The 13,819-nt window shown below is 45.3% G+C and overlaps 3 protein-coding genes across 3 annotated transcripts; 2 read left to right on the forward strand and 1 right to left on the reverse strand.

Moving 5' to 3' along the window:
• The first annotated feature begins 1,463 nt into the window (after positions 1–1,463).
• SRSF9 (serine and arginine rich splicing factor 9) lies at positions 1,464–4,653 on the forward strand. The gene is made up of 4 exons (XM_063454578.1): positions 1,464–1,766; positions 2,809–3,005; positions 3,739–3,911; positions 4,016–4,653. The coding sequence occupies exons 1-4, from the start codon at positions 1,555–1,557 to the stop codon at positions 4,151–4,153; spliced, it is 720 nt and encodes a 239-aa protein (XP_063310648.1). The 5' UTR covers positions 1,464–1,554; the 3' UTR covers positions 4,154–4,653.
• On the reverse strand, positions 4,629–7,154 carry GATC (glutamyl-tRNA amidotransferase subunit C). Its single transcript, XM_063454579.1, has 5 exons — positions 6,949–7,154; positions 6,766–6,819; positions 6,480–6,649; positions 6,295–6,398; positions 4,629–4,715 (listed from the first exon to the last, which is right to left on the reverse strand). Exons 1-5 carry the CDS (start codon positions 7,021–7,023, stop codon positions 4,654–4,656), a joined length of 465 nt encoding a protein of 154 aa, XP_063310649.1. The 5' UTR covers positions 7,024–7,154; the 3' UTR covers positions 4,629–4,653.
• Positions 7,155–7,171: 17 nt separating this feature from the next.
• On the forward strand, positions 7,172–7,718 carry TRIAP1 (TP53 regulated inhibitor of apoptosis 1). Its single transcript, XM_063454580.1, has 2 exons — positions 7,172–7,448; positions 7,527–7,718. Exons 1-2 carry the CDS (start codon positions 7,302–7,304, stop codon positions 7,614–7,616), a joined length of 237 nt encoding a protein of 78 aa, XP_063310650.1. The 5' UTR covers positions 7,172–7,301; the 3' UTR covers positions 7,617–7,718.
• Positions 7,719–13,819: the final 6,101 nt, after the last annotated feature.

A 13,819-nucleotide genomic window follows, 5' to 3' on the forward strand; every position in this document is an offset into this window, starting at 1 on the left:
CCATCGCCATGTACCGCCATGCAGTGTACACCTATCACCATGTACCGCCATGCAGTGTACACCTATCACCATGTACCGCCATGCAGTGTACACCTATCGCCATGTACCCCCATGCAGTGTACCCCCATGCAGTGTACACCTATCACCATGTACCCCCATGCAGTGTACACCCATCGCCATGTACCCCCATGCAGTGTACACCCATTGCCATGTACCCCCATCGCCAAGTACCACCATGCAGTGTACACCCATCGCCATGTGCCGCCACGCAGTGTACCCCTATCATCATGTACAGCCATGCAGTGTACACCCATCGCCATGTACCCCATCACCAAGTACCCCCATGCAGTGTACACCCTTTTCCATGTGCCGCCACGCAGTGTACACCTATCACCATGTACCGCCATGCAGTGTACACCTATCACCATGTACCCCCATGCAGTGTACACCCATCGCCATGTACCCCCATGCAGTGTACACCCATGCAGTGTACACCCATGCAGCGTACATCCGTCACCATGTACCGCCATGCAGCGTACATCCGTCACCATGTACCGCCATGCAGCGTACGCCCATCAACATGTACCGCCATGCAGTGTACACCCATCGCCATGTGCCGCCACGCAGTGTACACCTATCACCATGTACCGCCATGCAGTGTACACCCATCGCCATGTACCCCCATGCAGTGTACACCCATCGCCATGTGCCGCCACGCAGTGTACACCTATCACCATGTACCGCCATGCAGTGTACACCCATCACCATGTACCCCCATGCAGTGTACACCCATGCAGCGTACATCCGTCACCATGCACCCCCATGCAGCGTACATCCGTCACCATGTACCGCCATGCAGCGTACGCCCATCACCATGTACCGCCATGCAGTGTACACCCATCGCCATGTACCCCCATGCAGTGTACACCCATGCAGTGTACATCCGTCACCATGTACCGCCATGCAGCGTACGCCCATCACCATGTATCGCCATGCAGCGTACGCCCATCACCATGTACCGCCATGCAGCGTACGCCCATCACCATGTACCGCCATGCAGTGTACACACATCTCGATCAATTTCCATGTGGTCACCACACTCCCTAGATACCTGCATATTTGCATTACTAAAATTACTGTTATATGATAATATGGGTACATAGTCAGGATGCTTTATTACATGAGAGCTGTGTACAGAGGAAGATTTATTGTAACCATGAAACCAGCAGGAACAATTTATTAGTTATCCTAACGCTGTCTCTGTATACAGGATGAGCAGGCCCTGGGTAGGTCACAGTGGGTAGGTAGCTGGGTGTAGGTAGGCAGCACGCTCTCAGCCCTTTGTTTCTTGTCTCGCTGTTGTTTACGGTCTGAGTACAAACTGTGACGTACTTCCCGAAGCCCCGCCCCCTCATCTCCCTCCCTCAGTAGGCGCGCGCCTTCTCCCCGCCTCCCATTCTCTGGCGAGCGCGCGCCGACGGCCTTTTCCGTTTTTAAGGCACTTCCGGTGGTGTCCCGCCGTGCTCTGCGCGGCCGGTAACAGGAAGCAGTACGATGTCTGGCTGGGAGCGGGAGGCCACGCGGGCTGGGTCCGGATCCGGGGCCGGAGACGGGAGGATCTATGTGGGTAACCTGCCCGCCGACGTGCGGGAGAAGGAGCTGGAGGATCTGTTTCACCGCTATGGCCGGATCCGGAGCATCGAACTGAAAAACCGCGGAGGGAGCAGCGCCGCACCGTTCGCCTTCATCAGTTTCCTGGACCCCCGGTGAGGGAAAGACTCTGGGAGCTAATGGGAGATGTGTGGAGACGAGGGAGGGGGCCCGGTGGGAATTTGGACAAAGGGGATGGAGAAGGCGGGAGAGAAAAGGAGAAGAGAGGCGGATTGTGACTGGGAGGACTGGGGGAGCGATTGGGATAAATATGGAAACTCTGGATTGTGTGCCCGGATACCGGAGCGTGAAATGGAGGAGCGGAGGCAGGCTTGGAGGTCACTAGCTTTATATATTCATATGAACAGAGCTGTCTTCGCTTTCTGGTGGCCTTGAATCCTAATAATCCGGAGAATGAACCCTTATACAGGAGCCTATTGGAGCCTCGAGGGTCAGTGTTAGAGGGGGACTGGGGGGGGAGATTAGAATCATTACCTTCCATGGTGGAACGCTGTGTGCAAGGCTGGATCTGTACACTGGGGGCAGTGAATGCGGGGGATCTCTCTCTCTCTGTAAGTCATTGGGTACACTGATATTGCACACAGCTTGAGTGGGAGTCTGGGGGGAGTAAAGCGAACGTGAGTTTGTACGTTAACGAGCACTTGAATGTGTGCGGTATTATTCTGTGCTGTAGGCGATGTTGAGTGTGGGTACAACGCACACACGCACTTGCATGGTGAGTAAAGGGAATACATGTGCAGCCTGGGTGGTGTACGAGAACAGGGTGTAGGTTAGTTGTTGGCCTGTGTTTAGGGGCACTCTTGAGTGTGTGTGCACATCCTGAATGGGTTGCTCACGTACAGTGTGAATAAGGGAATGTGCTGTGAGTAGGCACACCCTGTGCACTTGTTTTGTGGTGTGCAGTCTAAATAAACGGTGTGGGTGGTAATCAGGTAGGTTTGTGCACACTAGCTACGTTTTTAACTCCATCCATGAAATGCCAGTGTTTTGAATGGGTTAATGTGTGTAAACAGAGGTGAGGTTCATATGATGTGAATGGCTGTTGCTTTCTTTTATCATCTTTGGACATGGATGACTCTTAATTAACATGTGTTGGTTTTTACTTTGCATTGTTTCCACAACTTATTCCTCTTCAAGGGATGCAGAGGATGCTGTATTTGGACGGAATGGATATGATTTTGGCTCCAGTCGACTGAGGGTGGAGTTCCCACGTTCGTTCCGGGGCTCTGGTGGTGGTGGTGGCGGCGGTGGTGGAGGAGGAGGAGGATATGGAGGGCCTCGTGCAAGAAATGGGCCTCCTTCTCGTAGGTCTGAATATAGAGTCCTTGTCTCAGGTAATTTGTGGTGTCTTTGGGGGGTTATTCCATTACTTATAAATACTGTAAAATGGACATATGCGTCGGTGATAAATCAATGTTATGTAATGGTTTCTGTATCATTCTGTCTCGAATCCAGTTTATTGGGTATTTGAGTACATGCACCTGTTATCCAGCTCAAATGTACTGACACTTTGTGAATTACCATTTTGTTCCAGATAAATTGCTGTTAAATGTTATATTTTAAAGGGGCACTATGGTCATGGACAACTACAGCTTAATGTTCTTTTGCGTATAGTCGGTCCCTGCAGGTGTTTTCATGTAAACGCTGCCTTTTCAGACGCTCACTAAAGTTATTCCTAACTCTCTAGTGCTCCTTTAATTATTTTTAAAAGAATGTAGTGGTTTGAATATACATTTTGGCTGCTTTTTCCAGAGGGTTGTTCCCAATGATATGTCCATCTATTTTATTTATAGCATGGATCTCCCTCTCTCACATGTAGAATATGATTAATGACATGTTTAAAATTGTATCTTGTCTGTTAGCTGACACATGGGCAGGTTATTTTATATTTGCATAGGTGTTTTGTGTTTAGCAGAGCAATATGTCTAAAGCACATTGATACAAGTTAGTCTAGTGACATAACTGGCTGTAGAGTATTATTGATAAGGTACTATATAAACAGATAAGCTAACCCCCCCAACACCCTCTGCCAAAATTGACCGTTGCATCTTATTTTCATCAAATCAGGTCTTCCTCCATCGGGCAGCTGGCAGGATCTGAAAGATCACATGCGAGAAGCTGGGGATGTCTGTTATGCTGATGTACACAAAGATGGAATGGGAATAGTTGAATTCATACGCAAAGAAGACATGGAATATGCATTGCGTAAACTGGATGACACAAAATTCCGGTCTCATGAGGTAAGTAATATTACTGAGCAAATCTATTATTATTGGTATTTATATAGTAGCTTTTATCTAGAGAATGGGTATTGTTATTTGATTAATACTCTATTGTCACGCAGGGTGAAACGTCTTACATAAGAGTCTGCCCTGAAAGAAACACCAGCTACTCGCGATCCAGATCCCGTTCAAGAGGGCGTGATTCTCCTTATCAAAGCCGCCGTTCTCCCCGCTACGCCTCTCCTTTCCGACCGTACTGAGCTGCCACAGGGACACTTTCTACGAATTTATTCTTAAGGCCATCTGCTCTTACATTCCACAACTGATGGATTTCATCAACTGTCTTTTATACCATAATTTTCCCACTTAGATTTTTCTTTTATGCAGTGTGTATTCTTGGCATCAGATGTGTTTTTGAGATTTTGTTTTTAGTTTAGAGTAAGGAAAATGTATATTCTAAGGCAGAAGATATGTGCCTAATGTGGTGTCCTGTGCTTAATTTTGCACAGTGAGGGATAGTTATACTGAGATCAACAGTCCAGTGGAATGTTATGGCACTGGGACAAACAAGGGAATAAATGCTTGTCCTATAACTACATCTCCCCATCTGTTAGAACAATATTATTTCAAATACCCTTTTAACCCAATTCTCAAATCAAGTTTGTATGTATTTTCCTTTTATTACGAAAGTGTTTCAGTTAAATAAACAAACCATCTGTAGCTGTCCAAATAAATGGAAATTTTGGTCCTTGGATTTTAATCAAGTCTTGTCAAACTTTGTCAAACTGGCACGGTCATTCTTTGTTTCCAGAGGAATATTACCTTTTAAAGAAGAGGGGAGGGGGGAGAAATGGCAAATGTCATATGTTTAAAAATGTACAACATACATGGTACTAACCTACTCCCCAATGATAGATTAAAAGACTGACAAACAAATTGCTAGTAACATTGGGATCACCGTTTACTTTAACAATCTGAAAGGGTAGGACACTGGAGATGTATTTGCGGTTATTCTCGAAAGTGTTAATTTTCAGGAATTCAAAGTGAATTTCAATCGCTAGGCTACTGTAGACTAATTGTATACAATAAAGTCTGCAACAATTTACACTGATGTGAATAACCCTGGAAGAGGACAGGGGACTGTTTGCTTGAAGATCTTGTATAAATGTGGTTTTTGGACATGTTGGAATATTGTGATGGGATAGTAAGAGATTTAACACTAATAGTCATAACAAGTGTAAGCGAGAAAGAAACTGTTGCTGATTGGGTCTTGCATCTAAACGTACTTGTGTTAGAAATGTGTGGAAAAGGCAGGGATAAATAAGATCAGGTAAGGGAATAGTACCATAAAAAGAAACTGAAATCGCCACATTAAAGGGGTACTGAAACAGTTTGTAGTGGTTAGGGTTACCATATACACCATGTTATCAGGGTCACATATTTGGTATACATATTGATGGGTAGCACATGAAAAGGGTTTACCCAGTGGTATATACAACTCAGGTGTATAAGACTGACATTAGGGAAAGAAGAATCCTGCAGGATAACCATTTTAATGTCGTCGTCCCTCCCTCTAAATATATTACAAAATTGTCACTCAAAACATGGTGACTGTGTATATATAGTGCCTGGAGTCTGCAGGTGCTGGGTCCTAAATCGCTATTTAATGGTTAAAGGTCATTAAGCACAGATTGAGTCCCCTTGAAACCTGGGCTCTTGAGTAAATCTATGCTATTTTTATTCATACTATACCAAGTATTCTGGGCAGTGATTTGATGAGAGCTTTAGTATTTACTTGCTCTAGCAATGATGCTTGGTCCTCAGCAATGTGTTCTTTTGTCCTCTGTCTCACTGTAACTTCATGCCACATCATTTAAGGTTCTAGTGGATGAAGCATCACTGCTAAACTGTGCATGAACTATTTACCATTAATGTGGAGCCAGTCTTATTGAAGTAGTTATGGTGCTGACAGTGTTCCTTCAGTATGTACGTTTTGTGAATTAAAAGAATCACTCACGTAAATTGTTTGAAAGGCTGGTCAAATTATTTAAAGTAGAAGACTGCTAGTTAAAACCAAACATGTTTGTTAGTTTAACATATTACTTTTTCCAGCACAATATTTCCAGATGCAAATGGTAGATAAGAAATGTAAAGTAAAAAGTAGCCAGTAAGTGTTCATCCTACACTTACAATACCTAATTCCACATTTGTGGGGGAAACTGTCTGCTTGTGACCCTCACAATGATTCCATGTATGCAATCATCTTATTGGGGGAATGTATTTTACAGTTTAGCTGTTCCATTAGGGTTTTAATTCACTAAGGTTTGTAGAGTAAGCAATCCATCAATAAGCGGAAAAATTAGCAATGAACTAAAATCCCATTTTACATGGATGTTCATACCTGGAGGTGCTACAAAATATTCTTCTACAACATCGGTGGCGTTGTCAAGTAAACTTTCTGCACAATCTCCACCGGTAACACAGTCTTTTCTGATGTACAGCTGCCTGTAGTCAGGAGCAGACATGTAAAACAAGCTTGAAGAATTAAATGTTGCAAATAAAACCCTTTATTCATGAATAGAGTACCTGTCTTCGAGAACAGATGCCAAGGGTTCTATGCCATCTGTATTAACATGATGCAGCTGCTTGGCGAATTGGACTGCATTCTCCAGCCGCTGGACACCTTCCTTATTTCGGAAATCAACCAGTGCCAATCTTTCCAAATGATCAATCACTTCTATAGTAATGTGAACATCCTGGACATAATAGAGGGATCATGGGATAATACAGATTATAACTTTATTCGGTAGGAAGACTATATATATATATATATATATATACAGTATATATCATATCTCTCACAGACATTTACCATTACCTGTCTGTCAGGCTCCGGTTCCAGATTCCATGTTGGTTTCTGTGGTACCTACAAATAAGAGAAGCAGTTATTATCTGAGTGTTTTGTTCCTTCCCGCCCCCCGTAATACCTATGAAATGTCTAGGATGCGGTCAAGGCACGGGTCTATTACCAGATGTGAAATGCAGTTTATCTCACCTTACTCTGAATACATAGAGTCCTACACACAGTGTTAACCCGGTGTCGGCACACAGCTACAGCTCTCCGCAACATTATTGCCCTTGTCGCTTGTTTGTGACGTCGGTAGCAAGCCGTGGCCGAGCTTTATAACGTGACCTTGACGAGTTAATTGAGTCGCCATTTTTAAAGAGGGTGGGACTATCTTACGCCCGGTAATGTGCCCTATTCCAAGATGGCGGCCGGAACTCTGCCCCATTAGAAGATGGCCGCTGTGTTTCTTCCCGTCTGTCAAATGGCTGCTGGTTCTCGGTAGAGGTGGTCACGTGGGTTAGGAAGTGCGTTCGCTCGGCGGTATCCCGTCTCCCAGCAATATGAACAGCGTGGGGGAGGAGTGCACGGACATGAAGCACGAGTACGACCAGTGTTTCAATCGGTGGTTCGCAGAGAAGTTCCTGAAGGGTGAGGGCAGCGGGGACCCGTGCACGGAGCTCTTCCAGCGGTACCGGCTGTGCGTGCAGGTAGGGAGTACCGGGAGCGGACCGGGAGGAGCCGGGTATCGGTCGCTGTATCTCCTAATCATTCCTCTCTTCACACAGAAAGCCATAAAGGATAAAGATATCCCCGTGGACGGAGTGGACTTCATGGGGCCAAACAAAGACAAGCCCGGGGCTGAGAGCTGCTCCTGACCTAGTGCGGGCCCCGGTATCGGAATCCGCAGGGCCCCAGACACCGAGCCTCCTTCATTCACATGGATGTTAAACTATTTTCTTATAAAATGTCCTCCTGTATGTGATCTGTATCCGACTTCTCTCTGTGTGTCACACCATTGGCTGGCTGGGTGTTTGGTCATGTATGTATGGCTGCCGGGGGTGTTTGGTCATGTATGTATGTATGGCTGCCGGGGGTGTTTGGTCATGTATGTATGTATGGCTGCCGGGGGTGTTTGGTCATGTATGTATGGCTGCCGGGGGTGTTTGGTCATGTATGGCTGGCTGCGGGGGTGTTTGGTCATGTATGTATGTAATGCTGCCGGGGGTGTTTGGTCATGTATGTATGGCTGCCGGGGGTGTTTGGTCATGTATGGCTGGCGGGGGTGTTTGTGTTCGTTGGGTTAATGCACCCAGCGCAGGGTATGTGTCGGGGGATGGCACTTGGTTACAGACAAATTTAATAATTTGCACTATTTATCTTTGGGGCATTTACATGTTGGTGTCCCAGGAATGGATATTGTGTAGATATGCATAATGGTCTATATCAGGGGTAGCCAACCTATGGCACATCTGCCATGCATGGCAGTCAAGGCTGCTAGAGCCAAACAGGCCTCTCTGGCCTAGCAGGAGTCCCAGTGAAACTTCAGATATCTGCTAATATGAAAAGGTGGTGAAGGACAATCCTCAATCTATGCATTGCAGCACGTAGAGGAAGTAATCCCAGATCACTTCCTCCCAGCACTTGTGAATGGAAATCCACACTGGAGTAGAGCAGGTTGCAGCTGCTGTTGATGTGCCTGGTCCCCACTGGACCCAAGGGAAGCCACCCACACTGCTAGATATACACAGAGCCACTCATTCAAATATGAACAGCCAACACACAGACATACCAACAACCCCACATGCAATGCCCCAAACAGCTCCACACATACACACAATGTGACTTTCATCCACACACACAATTGCATAAGCAGCCACCATACAAAGCCCACATTCATAGGTACTTAATACCACAAACTACTCATGAACATATACAATATAATAGCTCATATATGCACAAATACGATACAAAGCAACTACAGTATAAATAACACAAGCACAATACGGTAACATGCACACCTCATATTAAAAAAATAAGACCGGCATGCTACGGGACTTCACAATCCTATTTCGGCACAGTGCTGCTAGAAGGTTGCCTACCCCTGGTCTTTATGGTTACTTTTTCCAACCGACTGAATAAACAAGAGTCAGGGCATCTTATTAAACTTTTAAATTGATCTGACATTCACATTGAAGATTTGTTTTTATCACGTTTGGCTCACAGGCAAATAGTTTGTGTTAGTGGGAAGTAATAGTGGTAACCTCATACTGTTTTGTTGTGATAGGTTTGTCTATCCGGGTTTTTCCCCTAAAGTGAGAATTCTAAATAAGAACTGGTCAAATAACCCATCTGGATACATATTGTTTAGCGTGCCTACTCTGTCCTTCAATTAGAAATTCACATTGAATTTTCACTTTAGTGAATAACCCTGTATGTATTTTTTTGCCCACCATGGTAGAGATAAGAGACAGAGGAAATGTACCTCAACAGGTATATATTGTAAGGTTGGTTTTCAAATCATTAATATATCTGCATTGGACTAGAAAGGGAAGAGATGTGTACATACAAGAAAGTTGCTACCATAAGGCTACAGAGAGGGAAGTGCACTATTGGTGACCGGCAGGAGGGAAGCACACTGTACAGTGGGGTTGAGTGTCCGTCTCGATGAGATTACACACTAGCGGTAGTGGGGTATAGTGAAACAAAAAGTAAGGGTAGAGTAGAAAACTAAGGTTGCTAGAATGGTATTCACCGAGGGCTTGTGTTTTTTTTTTTATGTCCGTTGCAGGAGAGGAATCATGGTATGGGGAGTGAAATCAGTTTAATTGATATGCTTTTCTGAAGAAGTGCAATTATATATATATATATATATATATATATATATATATATATATATTTTTTATAACAAAAGAACCCTGGTTGCAGCCTTAGAGTTGTCTTGAAGTCGAGTATTAGAGGTGGGAGTGTGGGCAGGATAGACTGTCTTCGGCAGAGCGTAGGGGCCTAGACAGGACATATTTTGTGTATTAGGGAGGATAGATAGGTTAGAGCATTATTGTGTAGAGTTGTAAACCGTACTGAAATTTAAAAAAATATATCGAAGGGAGGAGGCGGGGGAGGTGCTGGTGGACAGGCAGGTGAGCTTCACCGCCACATTCATTATAGACTGTAATGGGGCAAGTTGGAAGCACTTGAGCCGACTGAGAAGCGAACTGCAGTTGTCTAGGCGAGAGAGGTTAGTGGCATGGAGCAGGGCAGAAACTGTAGCGGAGAGCCGATCTTGCACAGCTATTCTCCACTAGAGATTCCAGTGAGGCTCAGGAACAAGGTGATGTTAAGTCCATAGGCAAGGTTTCCAGCAGGTAAAGTAATACAGCAGTATCCCCATCGCAATCCCAATAACTGGACGACACACAGTTTCAGGAGTAGACTGACAAGCTTTATTCCACAGTTCCTTATAAAGCCCTCTCCCATGCAAGGGAGGAGGTTCTAACACTTAAGACATTATCCAATCTCTAAGTAGTAACCTCCCACAGATCTCCTCCCCTCCTCTAGCATCATAATCCCCTTATTGTGTACACAGTTTTCCCCGAGTTTTGGATGTACCCTAAATACTTGGGGTACATCCACAAATCCAACATCCCCAGATAGCTCTATTCTGGGGGATCAACATACTTAAAAATTAGCCCATTCGGATGAATGGTTCGTGAGATATGGGGTTCCAAAGATTTGACCGACCGCATGGGTAAAGTATCCGAAAACAGTTCCATGCATTTTGGCCCTGCGGTCGGTCACAAACAAGGGAATGAAAACAGGCGAATTGCCTGTGTTATAGAGCCTGGAGAGGGTTTGAATGAATTCCCTTGTTTATGGGGCTCTTTCTACCGAACGGCGGGTCATTCGGTAGTTTCCATACGAATTTCTGGAAGTATGGAGGTCTCAGCGGTGTTTGCCTAGTCAAGTGTCCGATTTTAGTTCCAGACACTCGACGGCAAAACACCGCTGTTCGGTAGTTTAAGATGGCCGCCGCCACGTGTTTGTTTCCCGAATGGCGGCCACCCAGAGGACAAAGACCACACTGTACTGATTGCCAATTACCTGTTTGCAACATTGTTGCAAACGGTAATTGGAGGCACACTCATTCCTGGGTGGTCTGGTTGTTCGGTAGTTTCATTCCCTTGTTTTATTTGAATGATTCTACCGAACAACTAGAGGAATACAATTCTTTACATACATTTAACTGTCATTATACCCGGATACCATGCTTTCTATACATGTACATACACATTAAACCAGCCATATGACCAAATACACTTATTCTCATACATGTCGTGGGACAGCCCGGTACCAATCCGCTACACTGCTCCCCCTTGCCCACAAGCCGGCATACACAGTCTGATCCAACACGGATCGGCTTGGGGATGTCCGGGGGCTCACGGATCATTTCTCTAAGTCAGTTTGTCTTGACAACCCGTCAGCATTTCCATTCTGCTTACCCGGCCGGTACTGGATATTAAAGTCAAAAGGCTGTAGCGCCAAACTCCAGCGCAGCAGCCTGGCGTTGTCTCCAGCCACCCGGTTCAGCCAGACTAACGGGTTGTGATCCGTGAGCAAGGAAAAGGGCTGTCCATATAAATAGGGTTGTAGCTTCTTTAGGGCCCACACCACAGCCAGGCATTCCTTTTCGATGGCGGCGTAGCTTACTTCTCGAGGTAACAGTTTGCGACTGATGTAAGCCACTGGATGTTCCCCGCCATCGGCCCCGACTTGACTCAGTACTGCCCCCAATCCAAACATAGAAGCGTCTGTGTGAACAAGAAAACGTTTAGTTGGATTGGGAGCTGCCAAGACAGGGGCATTTATCAGTGCATTTTTCAATTGTTGGAATGCCTGCTCACACTCCGGGGTCCAGTTTACTTGGCGGGGAAGGTTCTTACGGGTCAGGTCAGTGAGGGGTTTGGCCAGGGCGCTATAATTGGGAACAAACTTCCGGTAATACCCTGCTGTCCCTAGAAACGCTAAAACCTGGGTCTTAGTCCTAGGGGTGGGCCACTGGGCTACAGCCTCTACTTTGGCGGGTTCGGGTTTTTTTTTGTAAATCTTTATTTTTGACGTGCATATATGTAATACAAGCTGGCTAGAGGTGCCCCAAAAGCAGTCCTCTGGCTTAACCCACGTAAAACATGTGGGGCACACGAGTAATAAGCACAATTTTTATGTTTTTATCAGGCTTAAACAATTGACTTTAAACATAGCTTGTGAGTATAGTTAGGTTAGATCGTTGCAATAAACATGCTATAAGTCATCTTATCAGTGTAGTAATAGGTTATCTCTCGCTTTAGTATGTGTGTGACAGGTGATCTCTCGTTTTAGTATGTGTGTGACAGGTGATCTCTCGCTTTAGTATGTGTGTGACAGGTGATCCCTCGCTTTAGTATGTGTGTGACAGGTGATCTCTCGCTTTAGTATGTGTGTGACATGTGATCTCTCGCTTTAGTATGTGTGTGACAGGTTATCTCTCGCTTTAGTATGTGTGTGACAGGTTATCTCTCGCTTTAGTATGTGTGTGACAGGTTATCTCTCGCTTTAGTATATGTGTGACAGGTTCTCTCTCGCTTTAGTATATGTGTGACAGGTTATCTCTCGCTTTAGTATGTGTGTGACAGGTTATCTCTTGCTTTAGTATGTGTGTTGTTCTGTTAGACTGTAAGAGGGTGTACAAGGCTTGTGTACGTAGTTAGTGAACAATAGGTGAGGCCTAAGCAGTAAGGATATTAGTGTGAAAAACCATAAGCAAAAACATCACATAGGTTAAAACGATAACATGTCATAAATTCAAGGCTAATAGGCTATAGAAGAGTAGCATTTAGGCTATGCAAAACTTAGGCACATAGTAAATAAGTAGTGTGTAAGGCCACAGCAGAAAAAAACATAAGTAGTCCTCAACTTGGCTATACAGTGAGGGCTTTCATAAAAAATTAAACATGCTTATTCTCATTCAGTCAAGTAGTATAGATTATCTGTCGGTCACATTAACTGACTGTGCATGTAAGATTAGGAGAAATGGTTCGCTTGCTATTACCTCACTGTCTAGTAATACCATGACACAATATAAGTAAATCAGCTTAGTAAAGCTGGTACTGCGCCTGCTAATAACAAGTTAAGAGCACGTATAATAAAATCGCATATGGTCTGGTACAGCAATTGGTGAAAGGTTGCAGTATGTTAGGCTTCCTGAGGGGTCTGTCGAGTATTATACAACTATAAAGTAAATAGAATTGAGTAAAGCAATGCAAAGGCTTAACATCTTTAACAGAAACAGGACACGCTGACTCAGAACTAAAACACTGTACTGACATTTCCTGCTAAAGCAAGTGTACATTATGTGGGCAATTTAAATATGCAAAATGTACAGGTGTAGTGTGCCTGACCCAGCAGTTATATACAGACAGTTCCTGTCGTCTCTGGACAGCAGACAAAGCAAGCTAATGTATGCAGTTTAATCTATGTTTTGGGGACCGTTGATTGTAAAATAATAAGCAAGGAAGTACTAATTTAGTTCTGCTCTGTTGACCGGAGTGGCGGCTGGGAGAGAGGCTATTGCAAACCTTCACCCTACGCCACTGGTGTGCTGGAGCAGGTAGTCCATGCAGTGACTTGTCATATTGCCTTCAATCCGGTCTTCTGTGATGGGGACCCGAGGTGAGGCAGGATGTTGTGGGCTTTTGGATCTTAGTACAGCCAAAATGCGATGATGGGAGTAGCTGTCTCGGGAGTCCGTGAGTCTAATCATGTGCCTTCTTCTCGCCCCTGTCTGCCGTGAGGAGTGGGCCTGCTGCTTACTTAACGGAGAGCAAAATAATGTTGACCGATAAACGGTCCGGGGTGTGCCGGACTGCTGGTTCAGGGAATCGGCCGGCAACAGTCGGCTTGGGTGCTGGGGCTGACGCCTTAATTGGGCTTTTTCCCGCTTGAGTTTGCGTGGAGGGGGATTCCCGCCCAAATGGCGTCGTGTCGCCGGGCGAATCCATGCTGCCACTTCTTGTATCGCCCTCGTGTAGGCCGGTCTCTGAGTGTG

This window comes from Pelobates fuscus, chromosome 5 (genome assembly GCF_036172605.1).
Source record: "Pelobates fuscus isolate aPelFus1 chromosome 5, aPelFus1.pri, whole genome shotgun sequence".
NCBI classification, from domain to species: Eukaryota; Metazoa; Chordata; class Amphibia; order Anura; family Pelobatidae; genus Pelobates; species Pelobates fuscus.